General features: G+C 31.4%; 1 protein-coding gene across 1 annotated transcript in view; it reads left to right on the top strand.

Annotated features, from left to right (window-relative positions):
• The first annotated feature begins 2,122 nt into the window (after nt 1-2,122).
• The window catches only part of LOC145315072 (uncharacterized), a 32,114-nt gene continuing 11,791 nt past the window's right edge, over nt 2,123-22,445 (top strand). Inside the window, exons 1-3 of the mRNA XM_080155112.1 lie at nt 2,123-2,259; nt 8,171-8,289; nt 18,773-18,827. Of these exons, the coding sequence (XP_080011238.1) occupies nt 2,153-2,259; nt 8,171-8,289; nt 18,773-18,827 (281 nt within the window). The 5' untranslated portion in view covers nt 2,123-2,152. The remainder of the gene's footprint in view (nt 2,260-8,170; nt 8,290-18,772; nt 18,828-22,445) is intronic.

The raw sequence follows: 22,445 nt of genomic DNA, 5'->3' as shown, positions 1-22,445 counted from the left end.
CTGTTTATTGATGTATTTCCTTAATTATAGCATTGCATAGTTGCTTTTGATAAGTATTGCTGTACTTAAGCTTTCAACAAAACTGATGTCATTTCAAATAAATATCTAAGAACCTAAGATATTTGAAATATTTGTTGGTTAAAGTACAAGATATAGATAATTTCTACAGGGCACAGCAACTAAATTGTTTGTTATTTATATTGCTTACAAATAATTGACATGTGATTTTTTTACTGTCAATATAATGTACTAGCTTATGTCCAAAAAAGTAGACATAAGTTGCTTCGTTTACAGTATCATCCTAATCTTCATATGAATCACCATACAAAAATTAAGATGATAGGATAATTATATAAAAAAAGTTGGTATCAAAATAGCTTAAAATCAAAAAACAACTTCTTGTTCTAAATTTTACCACATTGATACAAATAAGTTTGAATCGATAGGACGATTCTAATATTATATTCTACTAAGTAGTTGGCAGTTGGGTAGTCTAATGACTCTTAAAATGATGTACCCTGTAATTAGTGTTATGATGAAACATTAGTATTCTGTATCAGGACTATCCTTGCACTTCAACCATCTATATTTTAATACAAACCTAGGGTCATACTTGAAAATAAGTAATGCTACGAAATTTTTGTATTGAAATCAGGGGGGTCCAAGCTTTTTTTTTGGGGGGGGGTAAACATTTTTTAAGGGGGGGGTAATTCGTTTTTTTTTTGGGGGGGGAGGTAAAATGGCGCGCGAAGCGCGCCGCAAATTTTTTTACCCCCCCAAAATTTTTACCCCGGGGGTAAAAATTTGCTTGAGGGGGTAATTACCCCCCCTGAAATCTGTTGGCAGCGGTAAATTTAGTTTACCCCCCCCCCAAAATTTACCCCCAGGGTAAAATTTTTGGTGGGGGTAATTTAAATTTTATTAAATATATTGTATTAAAAAAATTTTTATTAGAGATTTTTTATTTTGGGGGGGTATTTACCCCCCCAAAATTGTTTGGGGGGGGTAAATACCCCCTCCTAAATGGTTGGGGGTGCCGTAGGCACCCCCTAGGGTAGGGGTAAATTTTAAAGGGGGGGGGGGTGGTAAAATGAAAAAAATTTTGGGGGTGCCGTTGGGGGGGGGGGTGGACGTCTATGATTGAAATCATATTTTTATAATTATTTGATTTACTCTATAATTCACTTTGTCAGTCCGTAATGCTATGGAAAATGGGATTTTCTCGGCGTTTATTTAATATAGACTGCTTAATATTTTGTGGATATTCAAATTCATTTCACCTTAGGGTTCAAATTTAGGGAATTGCCCATATAATTCAGATCATTATTTGGGAGGGAGGAAAACCCACTCCTCCAAAAGAAGAAAATAATGGCATTCAATTGAATCTGGCTAAAAACATAAAATATGAATAATAAGTAATTAAAATAATGGAGAAGTGTAAAGTTGAACAACTTCTTGAGCAAGAGCATGCTAAAATTGTTAAAAATAGAGAAAAGAATACAATATAAAAAGTAATTCTTTAGTGACTCATAAAATTAGCTGTTAAATAAACCTTGTTTGATGATCTTAAACCACAAATGCTTACCACAAAAATAATTGCAATTACTGATAAAAGAAAAATCAAGTTCTTGTGCAAAAGTTGGTAATTTTCAGCATGAATCATAATATTAATAATACAACAAGAAAACTTTTTTCCACAAGTAGCGCAGCAAAAAAATATATATTTATAGTACCTTTTATTTACGGGCGAAGGTTAAACAACCAAGGATAACTAAGAGAAGCAATGTCTCTTTCTGTCCAGACATTCGAGGTATTAAGTTAAGTAAAACCAAACAGAGAAACAACACTTTGATAGCACGATAATTGTCTAGAAGTCCATACTGTGCATGGTAATGAGTTGCACCTGTTAATAGGCAAAGGCATACCAACTACTTGTACTATTATAAAGTAGTTGCGCTCTTAAAATAAAATTCATGTTACATCAAAATTTAAAGATTTCAAAAACAAAGCAAATTATTACTTGTGGAATTTAAAATATTTGGGTAAAATAGTATGTTTTAAGTGTCTAATTTGACTATGTAGCTTTTTGATTCTTATCATATTCAAATTTGATTAATGATTATTTTCTATTACAGAAAATTTGTAAAAAAAAATGAGCTTATCCGAATATGTGTGGGTACTGCTGATCCTGCTTCCATTTGTACATCCAGAAAACCTGTGCTCTGACAGGGGATCCTGCTGCTCTGGAAGGGCAGATAGGTAATTGATTGTAGAACCTTTGTTTGAATGTTCTAACTGTATTTAATTTTTTGGAAGATTTTTTATTTATAAAACCGTCTGTTCTTTTCAATTTTGAACTAAATTAATTAAATGATAACAACACTTTAGGAAATTACGTATATAAACACATACTCTTATTCGTTGTTTGGCTTTTTAAAATCTTTAGAGAATTTTATCAATCTAGATTTTTCGCCATTAATTCTATAAAATTTGATTACCGGTACGTTTGAGGGTGTAAATAGATTTATCGTTCAATGTCTTATACAATAAGAACTTTGATGTCCATTGTCCGCCCACCCCTTAAAACAGGAGTTGTTGGGATAAGTGATTAGAACCAAAAAGCTAGAATGTTTTGCTTCCTTATATATTCTGATAAAATAAAACTATCTATGAAGACAAATCAGAAGGAAATAATTCAATGCAGTTGTTCTACTTAAAGAGTTAGATACACGGATGAGTTATAGTGTATCTGTGTGGTGAGGTTCATTTTACTTTAAAAGGATTTAAAAATATTTGTTTCACTTTCATTTTATAAGATTAGTGTTAAACAAATTTGTTTTATCCACATTATTCTTCTTGAAAATAGACTAGTGGCTTCGACCCTAGTTTTAGGGGCCCTTTATTAGAAGGGGGAGGAAAGGCGCAGAAAAATATCCTATAACCATCCTAGGAGTTATGTGAATCAATATAATGATGTGAATGACCTTTTTCTAATTTTATTTTCTAATAGTCGACATTTAACATATCTTGAGAAAGGATAATTAGTATCTTAGCAGCCATTGTTTATAGTTTCATAAATCGTAACGTTACCAACTCCATTTCTCCAACCATGTATCTCGCTGATAAATCTGGTGCAGTATAACACAGCGGCTCTGGTAGGAAATTGACAACATATTCATATGTGCTGTACTAAATCAATCATTACTTGGACTAATTTAACCAAATTAGGTTTTTTTAGGTTTTTGATAATTCATACAACCCCCTTAAGTTATTCATTACAATAGAATACAATTTTAAAATTTATTTACTGTGTAAATATGCATAAATATGACGTTTTTACTGACAATTAGGTTGATTTTTACTTAAATCATATTTCTTGTAGACAATAAAATGATTGTAACTTTCGTTCTATTTACGATAAATTGATGAAATAAAAAGTATATTCCATTTTATTATGCTGAGAAGTCACTTATTGATTTTAAGAAATAATAAACCCCTTTGAGTGGGGGAGGGGGGGGCGTTGAGTATCGAAATAAGAAACTAATGTAAATTTTTTTTCTATTGTGGGTTTTAATGATTCATATAGCAGCCAAACTGTTCTTAGGCAGTACCCATTTGTCTGTCTGTACCTCTGTCTGTCTGTCCTTTTGTCTGTCTGTCCCACCACTTGTCTGTCTATCTGTCTAACTGCCTCTCTTTTGGATTTCAATGAATCATCTAGCATAGCCTAATTGTAATTTATTAATGCCTCAAAGACTGTCTGTTACTATTTACCTGTCCTTCTGTCTGTCTGTCTGTCCGTCTGTCTGTCCATCTGTCTGTCTATCCCTCCGTCTGTCTCATTATTCACAGGTTCTCTATTGGATTTTATCTAATTAACTGTCTATTATAGTCAAACTTTGATAATTCTTCTTGTCTGTCTGTCTGTCTATCTGCTGAGTTTCTACCCTTGGTCTAACAGAATGATTCACTTAATTTATAAAAAATTAGATTTAACTAATGATATGGTGGTATCTTGTACCAAGAGATACAACTAAATTTTTTGACACCCCACTTATGACTTTTAACAGCCCCCTTTAACTAAAATCAAAGGTGATATTTTTAAGATTTTAACAAAACTACTTTACATAAGAAATTTATTACATTTTAAATTTTTTTTATAAAAAGAGGATTGGGATATTTTTCCCTCCCAACATTAACTTTGAGCACTATTGTAAAATATATTAAAAGTTATAAACATATATCTATCAAGATCATTAAAGGAATTAACTCAAGTTTAAGGGGGGGGGGGTAATGCAACCATCTCATAATCAATGCGCAAATTCCACTTAGAATTCGAATTTCATTACCAAAACTTGGCATGAGTAATCCTTGGTATATCTATTTTCCCAAAATGAAACAAAAAGTTGGAAAATTGACAGCTGGCAGCCTAGTCGTTTAGCCGTTTTTGGGCTATATTCATGGCAAAACTATCATTAATTACATAGGAATCAACTTTTTGAAACATATTTTTTTGCTTTAAATATCCATTTTTAAAATTTATTGTACCAGCTGCTAAATGGCTAGAACTGGCTGAAAATAGCTGGGAGTGGCTTAGAGTATGAAGAGTAGAAAGGGCTTGTGACATGTCTAGGGGTAGGTTTTTATTAGTACTGAGCTCAAAAATACTACTATAAAAAGTGGAGGTCCATCCATTTGGCAGCTGGGGCTGTTACACAGACTGTTAAAAGCCTACCAAGAGACATGTCACAAGCCCTATCTGCTCATTCTACTCTTGGCCTCTCCCAGCTGAGCTGCGGCCGTTAGCAAGCTGACATATGGTATTTGTGGTATTTTTGAGCTCAGCACCCATAAAAACCTACCCTTAGACACATCAAAAGCCCTATCTACTCATCATACTCTTGGACACTCCCAGCTGTTTTCAGTCAGTTCTAGCTGGTAAGTGGGTGGTACTGAAAATTAAAATATGGTTATTGGCTTAATTTGACATACATTAAAGCAAAAGTATGTTTTTGAAAAAACCTACTCTAGACATGTCACATCTTCCAAAGTCAAAATGGCATACATATATAGTACAATATTTGAGGTCATAATTTACTATACATATTAACACTATCTGTGTAAAAACTTTGAGGGAAACCCCAAATAAAATTAATGGTCTTCTTATCAATAAAGGGGGGGGGGGGGGTTTGTCATTTTTTTGCTTAAATCAACCACATTTTTGCTGGGGGCAAAACTTTTATCAAAATTTTTCCAGGGCGAGATGATTTAATCTACAATATATACTTTTGGCTATTGACAGCTGAGCTCGATCTTTAAATCATTTTTGAGGTGCGCTGAATCGGGGCGATTCAGAGGTGAACCGTAGGCGCGCTGATGGTGAGCCACGGCGCACTTATAAAACATTGATTTTTAAAAGATTTTCGGCGCGGTGTTGTTAAATCGCTTGCGACACTCAATAAAATATCGATCCGCGCCAGTACAACTTTATTACATAAGCCGTGTCAGTAAGGCATTTTATGTAAAATTCCGTGTCAGCATGGTATTTTATATAAAACATTAATATATAATTTATTTTAAAAATAACTATAAAAATGTTTTCACGATAGTTTTGCAATAAAATATTAAAGTAATTAAAAAAAAATATTTATTTATTAAATAAATCACCCCGATTTGAACCGGCAATGACACTCGGTGAGTGGCATTGGCGCGCCGGGCCCGCGCCACTGCCCGATTCAAATCACCCATGCAAATTCGATTTAAAGATTGATATTAATAATTTGATGGTGCGCCAAATGAATCGCCCCGGTTTAAATCACCTATAAACGATTTAAAGATCGAGCTCTGTTCTCAGCCATTTTTGGCAGTTTTCAGCTGTTATGACAGCGAAATCTAGAAATTAAAAAAGTGTTTTTAGTAATATGTCCATGACATAAAGTTATAATGTTAATTAAGAAAAGTTTAATTCCATGGAAATATTCAATTTTTTTTATATCCTTATAAGCCATTACCCAGCTGCCACTATTTTTGGTAGTATTTTTCAGCTCAGCACCCATTAAATCATATCCCTAATGGATGATTCCTACATAATTATTGTTGGATTTGCCCTGAAAATAGCCCAAAAACGGCTAAACAGCTGAGCAAACAGCCATTAGCCATTACTTTTCCAACTTTTTGTTCCATTTTGGGAAAATAGATCTACCAAGGATTACACATGCCAAGTTTTGTAATGAAATTCGAATTCCAAGTGCCATTTGTGCATTGATTATGTGATGGTTGCCTTAACCCCCCCCCTTAAGCTTAACTTTTTGTTAAATTTTGAAAAACAGACCTACCAAGGAATACACATGCCAATTTTCATAACAAAATTGGGATTAATTGATTATGGGATGGTTGCATTAACTCCCCCCCCCCTACATATGTATGAGAGCTTCCTCATGTCTCAATTTACTAATTAAAAGTTGTACAGAATATTGCAAGATTTTTTTAGTAAAGTCTGGTAATTAATTAATCTAAAAATAGATAGCATAGAATTATCTGAATTTGTGACTTGCTTATATACACCCTCCTTAAACACCCCCAACCCCACTTTATTTTAAGGGGTGTAAATTTATTTCCTTTACACCCCCTTGGAATTTATAGAGGGGTGTATCTGAGGGTGTAGGCTCTTGTCAAGAGGGTGGACACCTAGGGAGGTGTATCCATCCCCCTTAATTTTACAAGGGTGGTGTAAACAACCCCTATACCAACCTTTTGCACGCCTTTGATCTTAACTATACTTTCAGAGTACATAAAGTTGTAAATTCTGTAATTATTCTACAAAAATTATCTTCCTAAATTGATATATAATTTTCGGGGTGACATGGGGTGGACTAAACATTAAAATTTTATGGAAAAAAAGATATCTTTAGAACATTCATGACTTGAAATTATCCCCCCTTTGTACTCAATACGCATTATCTATTCTAAGTGCGTCAATTTTGCGTCTAAAGATACCCTTAGTTTAAGCATTAATTTCTCCAAAAAATGATGAAAAAAGATAATTTTTTTTTGATAAAATGATAAAAGTATATGTAAAATAAAATAACCAGCAAAAAAAATTACAATATTACGTTAATTAGAACGAAAATTAGAGCGTTTTCTATGCCTTATAAAATGCGTATTTCTCATGAAAATTGTAATGATTTTGTATGTTGAGTAAAACTTTTATAAGTTTCCCATTTCTATAAGTGAGCGAGCCGCGGTGATAAAGTAAATCTAGATTATATGCACCATCCAAGTAAAACTCCAAATTGTTGACCTTAGATTTAAAAGTGGTATTTTCCCTTTAAACCTTGTGCATAGAGGAAAAGTAATTTTACGTGTTCGTTCCATCAGTAATAAACAATTGAAGTATATTGAATATATTGTAGGGAGTTAAGGGATATACCTGATTCATACTTCTGCAAACAGTTGATAACAATGTAGATCCAGATTTTGTTTCCAAGGCACCAACATCCCAGATATTTTAGACAACCAACCCTTTGATTGCACGATTGTCTAGAAGTCCTAACAGTTTATTGTAATTAGATGCGGGTGTTTTTAACATCAATATTTTATATTTATGACTGAGATTCGAACCCGACACTTTCTAATTTTTTTTATCTTTTACCTTGTAGTTTTCATTTTAGATGTGTATCGCAACGCGTGAACAAGAACCATACACTTGATCGTGACTGCCCCTGCTATTGTGACCGGTCATGCCTGAGACTGGCTGACTGTTGCTCAGACTTTTACCATGTAGTTTTCATTTTAGATGTGTATCGCAACGGGAGAACAAGAACAATACACTTGACCGTGACCAACTCTGCTATTGTGACCGGTCTTGCTTGAGACTGGCTGACTGTTGCTCAGACGTTTACCATGTAGTTTTCATTTTAGATGTGTATCGCAACGGGTGAACAAGAACCATACACTTAACCGTGACCACCCCTGCTATTGTGTCCGGTCATACCTGAAACTGGCCGACTACTGCTCAGACTTTTACCACGTACTTTTCATTTTAGATGTGTATCCCAACAGGTAAACAAGAACCATACACTTGATCGTGACTGACCCTGCTATTGTGACCGGTCATGCCTGAGACTGGCCGACTGCTGTTCAGACTTTTACCATGTAGTATTTATTTTAGATGTGTATCGCAACGGGTAAACAAGAACCACACTCTTGACCGTGACCGCCCCTGCTATTGTGACCGGTCATGCTTAAGGCTGGCTGACTGCTGCTCGGACTTTCAAACTTTTTGTTCAGGTTAGAAAAATATTTTTCATTCAAAATTTTAATTAGGATGACAACATCCATAACTAGCGAAGCCAAAAATATCAAGGAAATTTCATGCACATTTGTTAAAATTAAGAATCCGTATAATAAAGTAACAGGATGTTTGTGTGTCTGTGTGTTTGTACCGAAGGATCTCGCTAACCGCTGAACCGATCGGGTTCTCCTTAAAAGGGTAGCTTCTCATAGGTCCCGGGAAGGTTTATAACTATTTTGGGGGAGGGTACCCAAGAGAAATAATAATAAACCGAAATTTTTATTTTAACTAAAATTGAAAATAAGGGGGAGGGCATCCCCCCCAAAATTTTTAAAATTTTTTCTTTTAAAATCTAAAATAAGAAATTGAATTATTAAATTCGACTCTCTCCTCCTCAAGTGCCCCTAGAGGCCTCTAGGGGCGTAGCCGCTAGTATAAATATATTGGAGAAAAGAAAAATCCATTTTTTCTTATTTGCATGACTGATAGACCGACACACAAAGTAAAACACCTCTTGGGTGCATTGCTCATGATATATAGGGAATCTTGAACAGCAGCTGATAAAATTTCTCGAACTAACAGATAAAGTGAATTAGATTAGCTTTGCTACTAAATGGGAATTAATAAAAAAAAATATAATATACAAGGTATAGAAGGTTACGCCAAATGGTTTTCTCGTATTCATTCAAATCCGATGGATAGGAACCGGTTCTCATCCATACGAAAAAACTATGCCGTTTATAAAACGATGCGAGAAATAACTATTAGTAAACTAGTAATAAATGCTATCACACCTAGGTTTGGGTTAGGTAATGTATGAAAATACTAGCTTTAAAAGTTGAAATTTAGAGAAAGGACACATTAAAAAAAGTTTGTTTCATTTTGAAAATTAAAAGTGTCTACCTAGGCGATATCTACATTAGAATCGAAAATTTTAAGATCTAAAGTTTGAATCCTTATACTAAAGTAACAGGATGTCTGTGTGTTTGTGTGTTTGTTTGTACCGAAGGATCTCGCTAACCGCTGAACCGATCGGGTTCTCCTTAACAGGGTAGCTTTTTATAGGTCCCGGGAAGGTTTATAACTATTTTGGGGGAGGGTACCACCACCCTCCCAAGAGAAATAATAATAAACCGAAATTTTTATTTTAAGTATAGACAGACACTCCTACGTAACATTGCGAGGTATCGTATAAAGAGACTCCTAAGCAACATATCGTAGAAACTTGAACGCAACAAAAAAGCAAACATTTAAAGTGCCACTAGAGGCTTCTAGGGGGCGTAGCCGCTAGTTAAACATAAAGAAAGTAAAAACCCACTAACTTTGCTTAACTTCTCTGCAAAATAAATACTGTAACTCTTTATTTTTAACACTCACTTTAACATTGAACAGGCGACAATATTAAATAAATTAAATATCTTGAAGAAAAAAAACAAGGATAACTATAATTCAAGTCTGCTAAAAAGTTTAAAAATTGCACTTAAAGTATTAACAAAGTAGTAACAACCGAAATACAATTGTAGAGTGGCTTCGCAACTAAAAATGTTGTTCTTGCTACAAAAATTCTATTCTTTCAGTAATAGAAGTTTTTTATTTGCAAAATAAGTTATTAATAATATAATATTATTTCTATTTATACTTCAGTTATTGCATTGAATCAGTATAGATTTAGAGGAATGGGGTATAACTATTCTGAAAAAAAGCTTATGACTAAAATGATTATGGTTGTAAAAATATAGCATTAAAAACAGTATTCCACTTTTAAAAAAATATTTAGTATATCATATTTTTGTTCTTATGGCCAAATTAAAGATACCTCATGCCTAATCGCTCCGAGTTCAGTCTCGTTGGGGCCTTGAACTTGCATGGCATTAGCAAAATTTTCTATGCCCTGCGGTACAACCTTTAATCTATCCTAAACATACCCAATCAAGATCAATCATATAAAGTTCATTTGTTTATTTATGAAACGAAGGACGGGGTTTCCATTTTCATTACCACTGGGTTCTTTTACTCATTGACTGTGCAATGTGCATTGTTACCAATAGAAAAATAAGGAAATAATTTTATTCTTATTCTCAAAATAAGTGTCTGTGTTTGAGCATATTGCATTTATATGAATAGAAGCATGCTTTAGGAATGCTCTTTGTAAAGATGATGAGTACAAACATGGACATTTAGTTTTAACTTCAGGTTCAAGCATTTATTTCAAAGGTGAAAAAGTTATTACAGCTAGTCTTGACTAATTGCCTCCTACTGTAAAAGATATTTATTGCATCGTATTATAGAAAGCTTTCCGCGGATATTAAAAAGAATAATTATAAGATTAAAACAAAACTGGTACTAATTTATGTTTTTTTTAGATTTTAATATTCGTGAGAATTGTCTACAATACGATACGATACATGAGTTTTCAGTATTCATCTGATATAGGTAGATAATTGAGTGATTTACGGATAGTAGAAGTTTAAAGTCTTCATTAATTCAATTTCAATAAGACAAAAAACAAAATGTATAAATCTATTAGCGGTTTGTTAACATTCCATGAAGAGTACCATCCTTTAGACACGAAGTCTTTCATAATTGTAAAAAAGTTACGCCAGGTACAGATTACACTTACAATTAAATGAATAAAGGTTTAGGGTAAAGATATCCATAATTTTTTTCATCTACATTTCTGTAAAAGTATGAATAATTCTTATCTTACATTGATTTAAATAATTACTTATCCGTTCTGGTAAAACCTTTTTATATTGATAAAGGATATTAAAAGTAAGTATTTTACATCTAGCCAAAAATGTAAATTAAAATTAGAAAAAGTGAAGTGTATACAATAAAAAGAAAGATTACAGAAACTACAGAAATATTCCCATTGGCAATTAATGTACCACTCTTAACCCACCCTAAGTCCGTCTTTTATCTCTTGTATCTATAGATAGTGCCGCATGAATCTGTATTAGAAGCTTTTTACCCGATTTTTTGCAATTCAGGGGGAAAAATGCAACAGCTAGCTTTACTTTTTTAATCCCATTTTACTCTATGGCACCGCAGCTGATATGCAATACTACTAAAAAAGTGTAGCTGCCAAATATTGTGTCTGCAAGCAGTAAGGTCACATTTTTTTATAATCTGTACCCGCAGCCAAAACAAAATAAACTTGCGTGATTGCAGAGAAATGCTTATTACATAATCCTATCTAACTTCACAGGTGCATCATAAAAATGAAGGAAGGGGGGGGGGGATTGAATGGTCCACCTGCAACATAAGTGATTTTTCAGCTAAATGTTGTAATAAATGATCCTGTTAAATTGAAATTGCAAAAGGAAAAATGTTGAGGAAATACATTCAATCTAATTTTAAACATTTGTTGGCAAAGTCAAATGTTTTGTTGTATATTCAATAACTTGTTTTACGTGGTAATTTCCCTGCAAAGTCGTGTGAAGCACAGATGATTCTTACTAAGAATATGTCTGTAGGTACGTCCTTAAGTCCTAATGACAGATAAGTGGTCTTATTACCTTATTCTTACTGCATTCTAATTTAAAATTATGTAAAAAATATGAAGAAACCATATCTAAAAAAATAATGTAAGTAAATAAGTAAATGTATTACCTTTAAAGGGGTGACAACACAATAACACCAACGGTCAAAGTAAATTACATACTGGATGCTCAGAACAATAGGAAAAAATATTTTGATAATGACATCCCAAATTTTTTGAAAATCGGACCAAAAACACCAACTATATGGGGAAATAAGTAAAAATATGAAAATAGCCAAAGACCTGTCGAAAGGCAGTCCGACCGTTGTAGATGTTTTCTTAAAACGTCGGGAATTTAATTTTGATATTCTTAACAGAAAAAAAATTTGAAAATCGGACCATAAACACTAAAGATAAAGGGGAAAAGTGTGAAAAATATAAAAATAGTCAATTATGCTTCTTAATAAAGGAAATGTTGTCAAAAAGTTTCAGACTTTTATCTTTTATAGGAGCCGGGAAAATCACTTTTCCCCCAAAACGTTTCAGACATACGGAAAACATTTAAAATTACAGAGTAGTTTCGCTACTAAAAAGATTTTTTTTAAAATATACTAAAATATTATAAATAAATCTTAAAATCCCCTATAAAAAAGGACAATTGTTGGAAAAGAATTTAAAAAAGAAGTAAAATGATTTCTACTATATTGAATCTAAAATTTTTTTCTCTTCTCTTTTAATGCTTTGGTATCTGGCGAGATTCCTTACCAACTGTTGAAAAGAGGTTTTTATATATATGATGATTATTTTGAGTAGAGTGCCAAAATCAGAATATATATATCCACCTCATTGAAAGAATGGCAAATATAAAAGTAGTTGGGTGTGTGTAAGTTTGTGTGCCAATTAAGTTCTCTAAAATGGCTAAAAGGATATGTCTACAATTTGCATACGTTTTGAAAGGTCTTATTAGAATACCTTCTCTAAAAGTGCATTTTTAAGTAAGACAAATATTGAATGTGATAATAAAACATCAAAAAAAGAAAATATGAAAATACATATAAAATGAAGTACAATAAAATAATTGATCTGGACAAAAGTGAGCTATAGAGCAGCAGATGTTCAATCTTATTGTGGATAGAAATATCTCAACTCTCTGAAATAGCAAAAGACAAGAACAATTTCATATAAAAATTTGATCTGAGCATAACGGATAGACTTACAGAACAAGTTTGATACCCATAGTTCATGAAATTATACAGCCGGCTAACTTAAATAACAGCCAAGAAATCAACGAATCTCTGAAAGCGTTTCAGACTTACAAATGGATATTAATATTAGCTTCAATATTTTTTGAAAAAATGTTTAATGAAATTCAAATTGAAAAAAAATATGTAGAAATACTTGATTAATTCTTCAGATGTTGTATGTGAAGAATTTTTAATCTTTCTCATGTACTTTTTTACATTGCACATGTGTTAAAATATATTTCTTAACCGCAGAGCAAAAAATATGAAAAGTACTTTAATTTCATAAATTAAATTAAACTATTGCGCCATTTTAGAAATCTCATTATTTCCTTTATTCAAAACGATTACTGCATGATATTTTGTAGTAAAATTTAAAAAACCAATCAATTTATATCATTATATATACTTTTTTGTAATCGATTAAAATTAATCATGCTTTTAAGAAAGTTTCAGCAAATTTTACAATTATATTTTGCATAATCTAAAAATATATCATTTATAAAAAGTTGTTCATCTTGATAATTAAAATAACAGAGAAGCTTTATGTTTAACAGACTACATTTCAAAGAGATTAAATTTTTGGCATTGCACCGTCAGAATTTGCAGACATGACTTTAACATTCATAATAAAGGAATAAAGATTGCTAACATGTAAGGTTTACATGGAATTTAATTATATAGGAGCACTGGTATAGGGTTGATTTTACACTTTTTTGGAAGGGGGAGGGGTGGCAAATGCCCAATCATTGCAACAAAGTTATTTTAGAATCTGTTTGTAAAACATAAGAAATCCCATTTTCCTACTAACTTTTATTTCTTCTTCTAAATTTATCTTTGAGGTTTGTTAACCACACTCAGACGTTTCAAGTCCGATTCTTAAAAGAATTTGTAACAATGAAATTTTAGTAGATTTTTAATTTCCATTGTTTATGATGCCTGTATAGGCATTAAATAAAAGTGGTCGTAGCTGGCATATTATAGCTATAATTGACATAACTCTTGTAGATAAAATATGACATTATGACCAGATACTTATGTAGATGTAATAACTACAATGAATTGTGTCAGGAGAGGTAGCATTATCTGCAAAAAAAAATGTTTTAAGGATCGAACTATTTACAATTCCATTCCCATATTCTGGCAGAAAGATGAAAGGTTAGGTTGACTTTTCAAATTAGGATGGTAATATTGGGAGTAAGATATGTGATGGGAAAAGGGATGTTGAGGTCAATATCAGGAAAATTGTTTAACAGGTTCCAGGTAAATACTATGTATTTATACAAAGGTCATAAAATAATATGAATAAAGACACTTCGAGACATTAAATTAGTACGGCTAATCTTTAAGATTCTCAAAAAATTCAAGTTTCATCATTTCCTATATTCTAAAGTAACAGTATGTTTGTCTATTTGTCTGTCTGTATTTATGTATGAAGTTTTATAATGATCATGGAAAATAGTAAGCTATTTGGATGGAGGGGGGGGGGGGACTTCATGATAGCCCTATATGAGATATGCCCCCCCCCCCTAAAAAGTTTAATTTACAAGTTCAATAATAAAAAAACTTAGTTTTATTAGTATAAAAGCCCAACTATTCTCTATTGCGAAGTCCCTAGAGGCTAGGATTCTAAGGAACTATTTTCCTATAAATTATACTCTAATACATTGAAATTGTTGAATAAATATCTATGATTCTATGACGTCACAAAGTAAGAGTTTAAGCAAACATTAGTTTAACATGTCTAGTGCAATTTTAAGAGAAGGTACTTTAAATTTTTAATTTAAACAACACAATTCAAGTCAAAACCAAAGATAACTTAAAGAACATGAATTACTTTTGTATTTTACTTAATTATAATTGGAGGGAGTATCTTTTTTCTCTGAGTAAAAGTGACCTACAACTTTTAATTTAATGTTGTTGATCATTTTCATTTAAGTTGAAAAAATATCTGTTTTATGAATTGTTTCAAAATGTGTTAAAACACAAGTTTCAACAAAATTAAAAATGGGTCACTTTTTACAAAACAAGTTTTAAACTTAAATTACTTAAATTTACTGTTAATGTTTTTGTTTACCTACCTAATCTTAAGTTTAAGTTTTAAAGAGTGGTTATTACAAGTAATCTAAAAAAACACTGAACCTCTTAGCCATGAAAGTATTGGCAGGATAAGCAAAAAGTGGATGACCCCCCCCCCTCCATTAAAAATCTAAATTAGCAATTTGAGATTTTTACCCTTCTCTCCCTCCCCTACAAAAAATGCTGAAACATACCACTTTCTAACAATTAAATATAGAGTCTGTTAACTGCTGTTTATTTTACTTAAATTACAAATTGGTTCTGGTGTGTGTTTCCTAATAATTTTTTCCCAAAAATTATTGTTAAGAATATTATAGGAATTTTTGTTATGATCTTGTTATAAGTTTAACACTGCACAAACATAAACAGAAATACTACATGGAAAAAATACTTTTGAAAGCTAAATGGACACAAATATACATGCACATTGCACATACTGCTACTAGAGCATTAAAATATTCATATTCATTTGTATGTTATTGTCCCATAGAAAGTAAGGATAAAACTGCGAAGATTGCATATTCCTTGGCAATTAAACCAGATAGTCATTTTAGGGTTCCTATAATTGCAAAACGTGTTTATGCCAGAAGAATACCAATTTACAGAAATCTTATTTGTCCATCTCATTAACCATTACATCAAATTGCATCTAATTTGTCTACGTAATTTGAATTGTAAACATAATTTGTCTACCAGCTACCTTAAAATCTATAACCTTGAAGTGCATGGATTATTGGAATCACAAATCCAACTTCCCAGGTGTAGAGTTCTTACACAACAGCAGAAACCTAGATTATCAAATTTAGCATGGTTCACATAACATGTTAGGTCAATTTAAAGCTTCATTTAAATCTTCAAGACAAAGATAATAAGGTCAACAGATTTTTTATAATGTGTTCTGTGTCATAGTAGTCGAGTATACAGAATTGTATCTAAGAATTCTGATGATATTAAATTGAGGAACTGTAACAAAAGTGTTGTAAGGTTATTTTTTACCCACCTCTCTGTGGTTGACACTGGTTGTTTTGATCTGGGGTTATCCAGGCCCCACTTCCGGATATCCATAAAAATGGTTCTCACATTCGAAAAATTTTCCCTCGAAATCATTTAAATGAGAATGTTTTAAAAAAGCTAAATAAATGAGTTATTTAAGCAAACAAAATTTAGCATAAATGTATATTTAAATCCCAAGGTATTAAATGATCAAGGGATAGAAATTAAATGAAAAACATATGTGTCATTTAAATCAAAATATTTGGTTCTCTCAACTAAAATTTTTTTTCCCATGTTATCATTTAAATCACAATGTTTGAAAAAGGCTATATAAATGAATATTTACTTAAACCAAATATCGCCTTTTTTGCAATGGAATGAGTTATTTACTTAAACCATATATCGCTTTTTTGCTATGGAATATTCTTCTATAGTGAAACCTTTTTTATGGCATCATATGAACATCCAATTCTTGAAAACTGTGTAAAGTTCAGTGGATAAGCTTTTCCTTGTAAATAAAATTGAACAAAGTTTAAATCAAATAAATCTCAAATAAGATCATAGAACCAGCTCAATTGTTGTTACGAAAACAAAGAAATCATGGTATTTTTTATAAATGGTAGGCAGAAAAGCCTTGATGCTTATTTCGCCAAAGTATTTTGATAAAGGAATTCTACTGTACATCAATAAATTCTTTTCCTGCTAAAATTAAACACTTTATAACGTAACAGACGGTTGAAAGGTTGATGGTTGTGTTTTGGAGGTAAGAACTGACAAACGGATAAACATTTAAGTTATAAAGTAATCTCGCTTCTAAAAAAGCAAATTTAACTTTTCAGTTTAAGAAAATTTTCTTTGATCTTTAAAACCAAAAGTAGGTAAAATGTTTTTCTATTTAAGAGAAAAAATATTTATCAAAAAAAGTCAATAAATTGGACCTAATTCATATCAAACAAAATGATAGAAAACTTAGTAGATTATTGATTAAATTTTAATACAATCTTAAAATCATCAAGGACAAATAACCTGGGCTATAACTTTAATGGAATACATATAATGTAATTTCATCTTTGGGAGATTAATTTCTATGGATATTTTGCTCCTTGTTTGGAAAATCAAATTTCTAGTTGCATTGCAACTTTGTAAATTGAATTAGCAGAGATTTTGAAAACTTGCTCTGAGGATTATTGGATATTTGATACTAAAGCTGTCGTCAGTGGTGATATGCGTTTTAAAGGGTACATATTTTCTGGAAAAAAAATACTTTTAGGGTTTAAACACAAATTTTAAAAAAATAATACTGATTTTGTAAGTTTTTAAGTAGTAAAAAATCAATGTCTTTTCACGACTTGTTCCTTGATACACCTTAGAAAATTAAGTAATTAAAAACCAGATTGCTAACAAATGCTGTGACAGATTTTGCTGTTTAATATGGGTTAGGTGGTAATAATATGTAATAAGACCCCTTTGCTCTACTCCACCTGAACATAGAATCTGACATAGAGATTTATTTTTCTTCAAAAGTAGAAAAAATGACACAAAAATAAAAGATTTATATTATAATATTTCTGCATTTGAGGTAAAATTGTGGAAAATCAATGCATACCAAAATTCCAAAGCCCTTTTTCTACAATTCAAACGAGGGCGTCTACAGACATTTAACAAGGAGGTGCGTCAACAATTTATCATTCTTTCTTAAAAAGCCAAATGGTATGGTTTAATACAGGGCTCATAGCGACATAAAACTTATTTTAGGTTGTTATTAAAGTTCAATGATAGTTTGGAGATAGATGTCCTTTTTTTTAAAGGATTTATTATTACTTGGATCCTACACCAGATTATCATGTACTCTAATAAAGTGAAACTTAAAACTTGCTAAAATAACGATTCTCCACATCCACCCTCGTTACCCCATCCTCTCCCCTCCTACAGGATGAACGAAGTGGCCAATAAGTGATGTCCATATTAGCAAACTAAATTGACGACAATTTTTCATAACATTTATTCTATCTATATTAATTATATTATTGACGTCTAGTGGTATCAAAACTGAACAAAATTATAAACTGAAGAGTAGGGTTTAAATAGTACAAAAGGTCATAGACTTTAACTTAAAGAATGATAGAAACAAAGGCTTTTTGGGGTGTAATATCCTCTTTTGCACGCTTCCAAATTTAAAATACATAAATACATTTTTCCTGAATAAAATGTAAAGAAATATTGCAAGAAAAATTACAGATGTGATTTTTATATTTTTGCATTGAGGAAAGAAAGTCCACAAAATTGCATGTGTTCTACGAAGCTTAGTTTACGTGATTTTAAATGTATCAGGGTTTTCAACCCATAAATCACTTTTTATAGTAGCAAAGCTACTAGAAAATTCACATTGTCTGTCTGTCAGTCAGTCTGTACCGCTATGGTTAAAATGAGAGTTATTCAGTTGTGATAAAAGCTAGACCTCTGATTTTTTAGTCAACATCTCATTTTCTTAGTATATGTTTGGTTTGGGTGGAGGAGGATAATTTTTTTAGAGGTTATCCATCCTCCTTCCAAATAGTGGTAAACCACTCCTGGACCTATATGTAAAGGAAACTCACATCGGTTTAGCGGTTGGAGAGATCCCTAAGACAGATACACAGACATTATATTACTAATAAAAAAATGTTAATTAATAATTTTTTTTAGAAGAGCTACAGAGAAGGCACTTACAGATGAGATACAATCACATAGCAGCAAACAGGTATAATGATTTATATGTATAGATTTACTATATACAACGAAAATCTTTGCTTCCTTATAAAAATACTAGCGGCTTCACCCCTAGCCTCTAGGGGCTTTTCCCCATGAGATTTGAACAATTTATTTTTCGTGTTTTAAAGAAAATTTTAAAAAATAAAAAAAAATTTTGGGGGGGGGGATTTTTCATTTTTTAGGGGGGTTAGGGGTTTCCCACCCCCCAAGAAAAAAAGTTATAAACCTTACCGGGACCTATGAGAACCCGATCGGTTCAGCGGTTAGCGAGATCCTTCGCTACAAACAAACAGACAGACAAACAAACAGACAGACAGACAAACAAATAGACAGACAGATAGACAAACAAACAGACAGACATTAGGGTGGGTCGATTTTGGACATTTTTTTTCTGAGGCCAAAGCGGGGATCTGCACTCAATTTATATAGATAAAATATACCTCTGGATGATTTAAAATTTATCCTAAGTCTTAAAACCGCTGACGACCAGACATTCAATTGTAAAGCTATTTGTAAATGGGAGTCAAAAATTTATTGAATCAGAACTATGGCTTCATGGTGCTCCCTGGAAAGGCCTTGAGGAGCTGAGTCAGAAACTTTTGTCCGTTTCAAAAAATCTCGTTCCTAGCCTGAGAAAATCTAAAAAACCTCTACAAATTGGACAATTCTCAATAAACCTTAAAAAATTGCGGTTTTTTAGTGATTTCTAAGGCTAGGAACGAGATATTTTGAAACGGACAAAAGTTCCTGATTCAGCTCCTAAAGGCCTTTCCAGGGAGCACCATGAAGGCATAGTTCTGATTCAAAAATTTTTTTGAATGTCGTCTTTGCATACTAATAAGTAACGAATTATATTTTTAAGTGGTCGTGTTCTAAAACTCAATTTTTTAAAATTCTTTTTCGTTCAGAAATGTTTTTAGGGTTAATTTTATCTGTTGCATATCCCCGCTTTGTCTAATTCCGATATGAACCCGCCCTAACAGACATCGTTCTACTTTGTATTATAGATTGCCAGTAGGGCTTGGTAGCCGCTTAAGGGAAAGGGAAAGGATGATAAATTGATGTTCATTACCAATTGTGATCAACAAAATTACCCTTTCTGTAGCTAATGGTTTTTAAAAATTTAAACGCTGCTAGTTTGAACCACCAATAAAGATAGATAGAATTTAGTTACTAATGCTTTACCTACAAATATCAAACTTATATCATTTATTATAACAAGGAGTAATTAAGAAGGCCGTAGATTTACTCCTTAATTTGATTTATTAAGATTTTAAGCCAACTAGTACGAGAACATGATATTTATTAAACTTTACAATAAGTTATCAGCAATCTCAAGAGATATTAATGTATAAAGCCTCACATTATTAAAATATTAATTAAACAAAATATGCACTAGATGTGTATTAATTTAAGTTTAATGTACAGTATGGTAAATTAATAAAAAGTTTAGGCGCGCACCCAAATTCATATTTCATAGTACAGGCTTGAAACTTTAAATTTCTGTGTTTTAGTAGTGTTGCCACTCGCGAGGATAAAGATGTTTGGAAATATTTTTCATTATCAGAGTTGTGTTAAATTGTAATTATGGGTTTCTAATAGTAATGAATATTGTTGAACAATAATATATTGCCTGCAAAAATTTTATTGAGTTTTGATAAAGAATAGAAATATTTCAACCAATAATGTTTAGCATAAAAATAATAATGAAATTATAGCAATAAAAATGTTTGAAAGGTATCTACATAATTAAAATTGCAAAAATTAGCTTTTTTTTCAAACAATTTAATCTAAATGATACATATAATTTTCATTTAATTAGATATTTTGAACCGTGGGAAAAAACAGTTTAATTACAGCAATTTAAAAAAAAACTTTACAAATCACCAAAATATGATCTTTAAGAATATAAATCAATGTCCTTGATTTAAGGCTTTATTGTTATAGTTGGTTTATGCCTAAACTAAAGAGTCCTGTATAGTATAGTAGGCTGTGGGTTGGTCCACATAATTTCTAATCTAATTAAAAGGCCTGTAAAGTCTAATTATAAGTTAATTGTTTAGATATACTTTATATACTTTGAAATTAAGGGTTTTTAAATATTAGAATTAATTTTTGGGATACCCAACTTAATATTATAAGGCACATGATAAAAGGGGAGTGGGAGGGGGTGTTTTTGAAGGTAAAGGTACCTTCCCCCCAAAATAGACAAAACTTTTCATAGACCTATTAAAAGCTTCAATGTAAAGGAGAACCATATAAGAATCTGATTGCTAAACCTTTAGAATTATTATCAGCCACGGATGTAAAATTATTAGCAAAGCAACTTACATACTAAATATGCTGTAATATACAAAAAATATCTCAGTTGTAGAGGAGCTTAGCGCCAAAGCAAGACTGCTTCCAGCCACTGTTTAGTATTTCCCTAATAAGTTTTCCTCGTATTAACCCCATTTTCAAGAAGTTGTATATACTGCATTACATGTTTGTTAACACGAATTAAAGGAATAACATATCTTTAGCTTTATGCAGTTTTGATAATTTCATAAAAAAAGTTGTATTATTATTAATGTGATAGATCTGAACATTAACACAGTTATGGAATCTCGACGAAAAAGATTTTTTTATCCAATCTTGACAAGTGAGGTATTTTTGGAAAGAGGAATATATATAGAAAACGCCTATGAAAATTAGAAAATCCGCAGAAATCATATTTGCAAGTTATTTGCAAAAATCTGCAATGTTAATTTGCAAAATTAATTTCATGCCTTAAATGACTTATTTAAAAAGAAATCTTTTTATGAAATGTGTTTATCTATAAGTTTAGAACATACTTAGGGCAAAAAAAATTTCTTTAGTGTTAATTTTTTCACCTTATATGTGAAAAAAGCAGTTTCTCACATTTTATGATAAAAAAAGGTATAGGAACAAAAAATATGTTTTTTCTTGATGTAAACACAATGATTGGCACAAAATCTATCATCCTAAATGTAAAAATCAGATATAGAATCCTTTTTAGAGCAAAAATAGTGCAAAAAGTAACCTAGACATTTTTGCAAAGTATGAAAATCTGAAGAAAATAGTTCTTTTTGATTTTGATATACATATCAGATAAATGTATATAAAATTAATGATCAAAAACTATAAAACAAGTTATAACTTTTTCAACCCTATCATTGATTAAAATGCACTTTTAGGTTTACTTACTACCAAAGTAGCACATAAAAACTCTTTTTATTAAGTTATTAAACAAAATAAATTCAAATCAACAATTAGGCGTTTTTTATAATGCACTAGACCATTTTGTAGTTGGTTTTTTGGCATTTATTTTGTTTAATTACATCATAAAAAGGGTTTTTATGCACTACTTCAGTAATTCTTAAACCTAAAAGTGCAATTTAATCAATGACAATGTTGAAAAAACTTATAAGATGTTTTATAGTTTTTAATCACTAATTTTATATACATTTATCTGATATGTATATCAAAAGCAAAAAGAACTATTTTCTTCAGATTTTCATACTTTGCAAAAATGTCTTGGTTACTTTTTGCACTATATTAGCTCTAAAAAGGATTCTATATCTGATTTTTACATTTAGGATGATAG

The sequence above is a fragment of the Acartia tonsa genome, chromosome 3 (assembly GCF_053477335.1).
Source record: "Acartia tonsa isolate MP-2025a chromosome 3, ASM5347733v1, whole genome shotgun sequence".
In the NCBI taxonomy this organism is placed as follows: domain Eukaryota; kingdom Metazoa; phylum Arthropoda; class Copepoda; order Calanoida; family Acartiidae; genus Acartia; species Acartia tonsa.
Note: the sequence above shows the minus strand (reverse complement) of the source record. Positions and strands in the feature narration are given on the sequence as shown.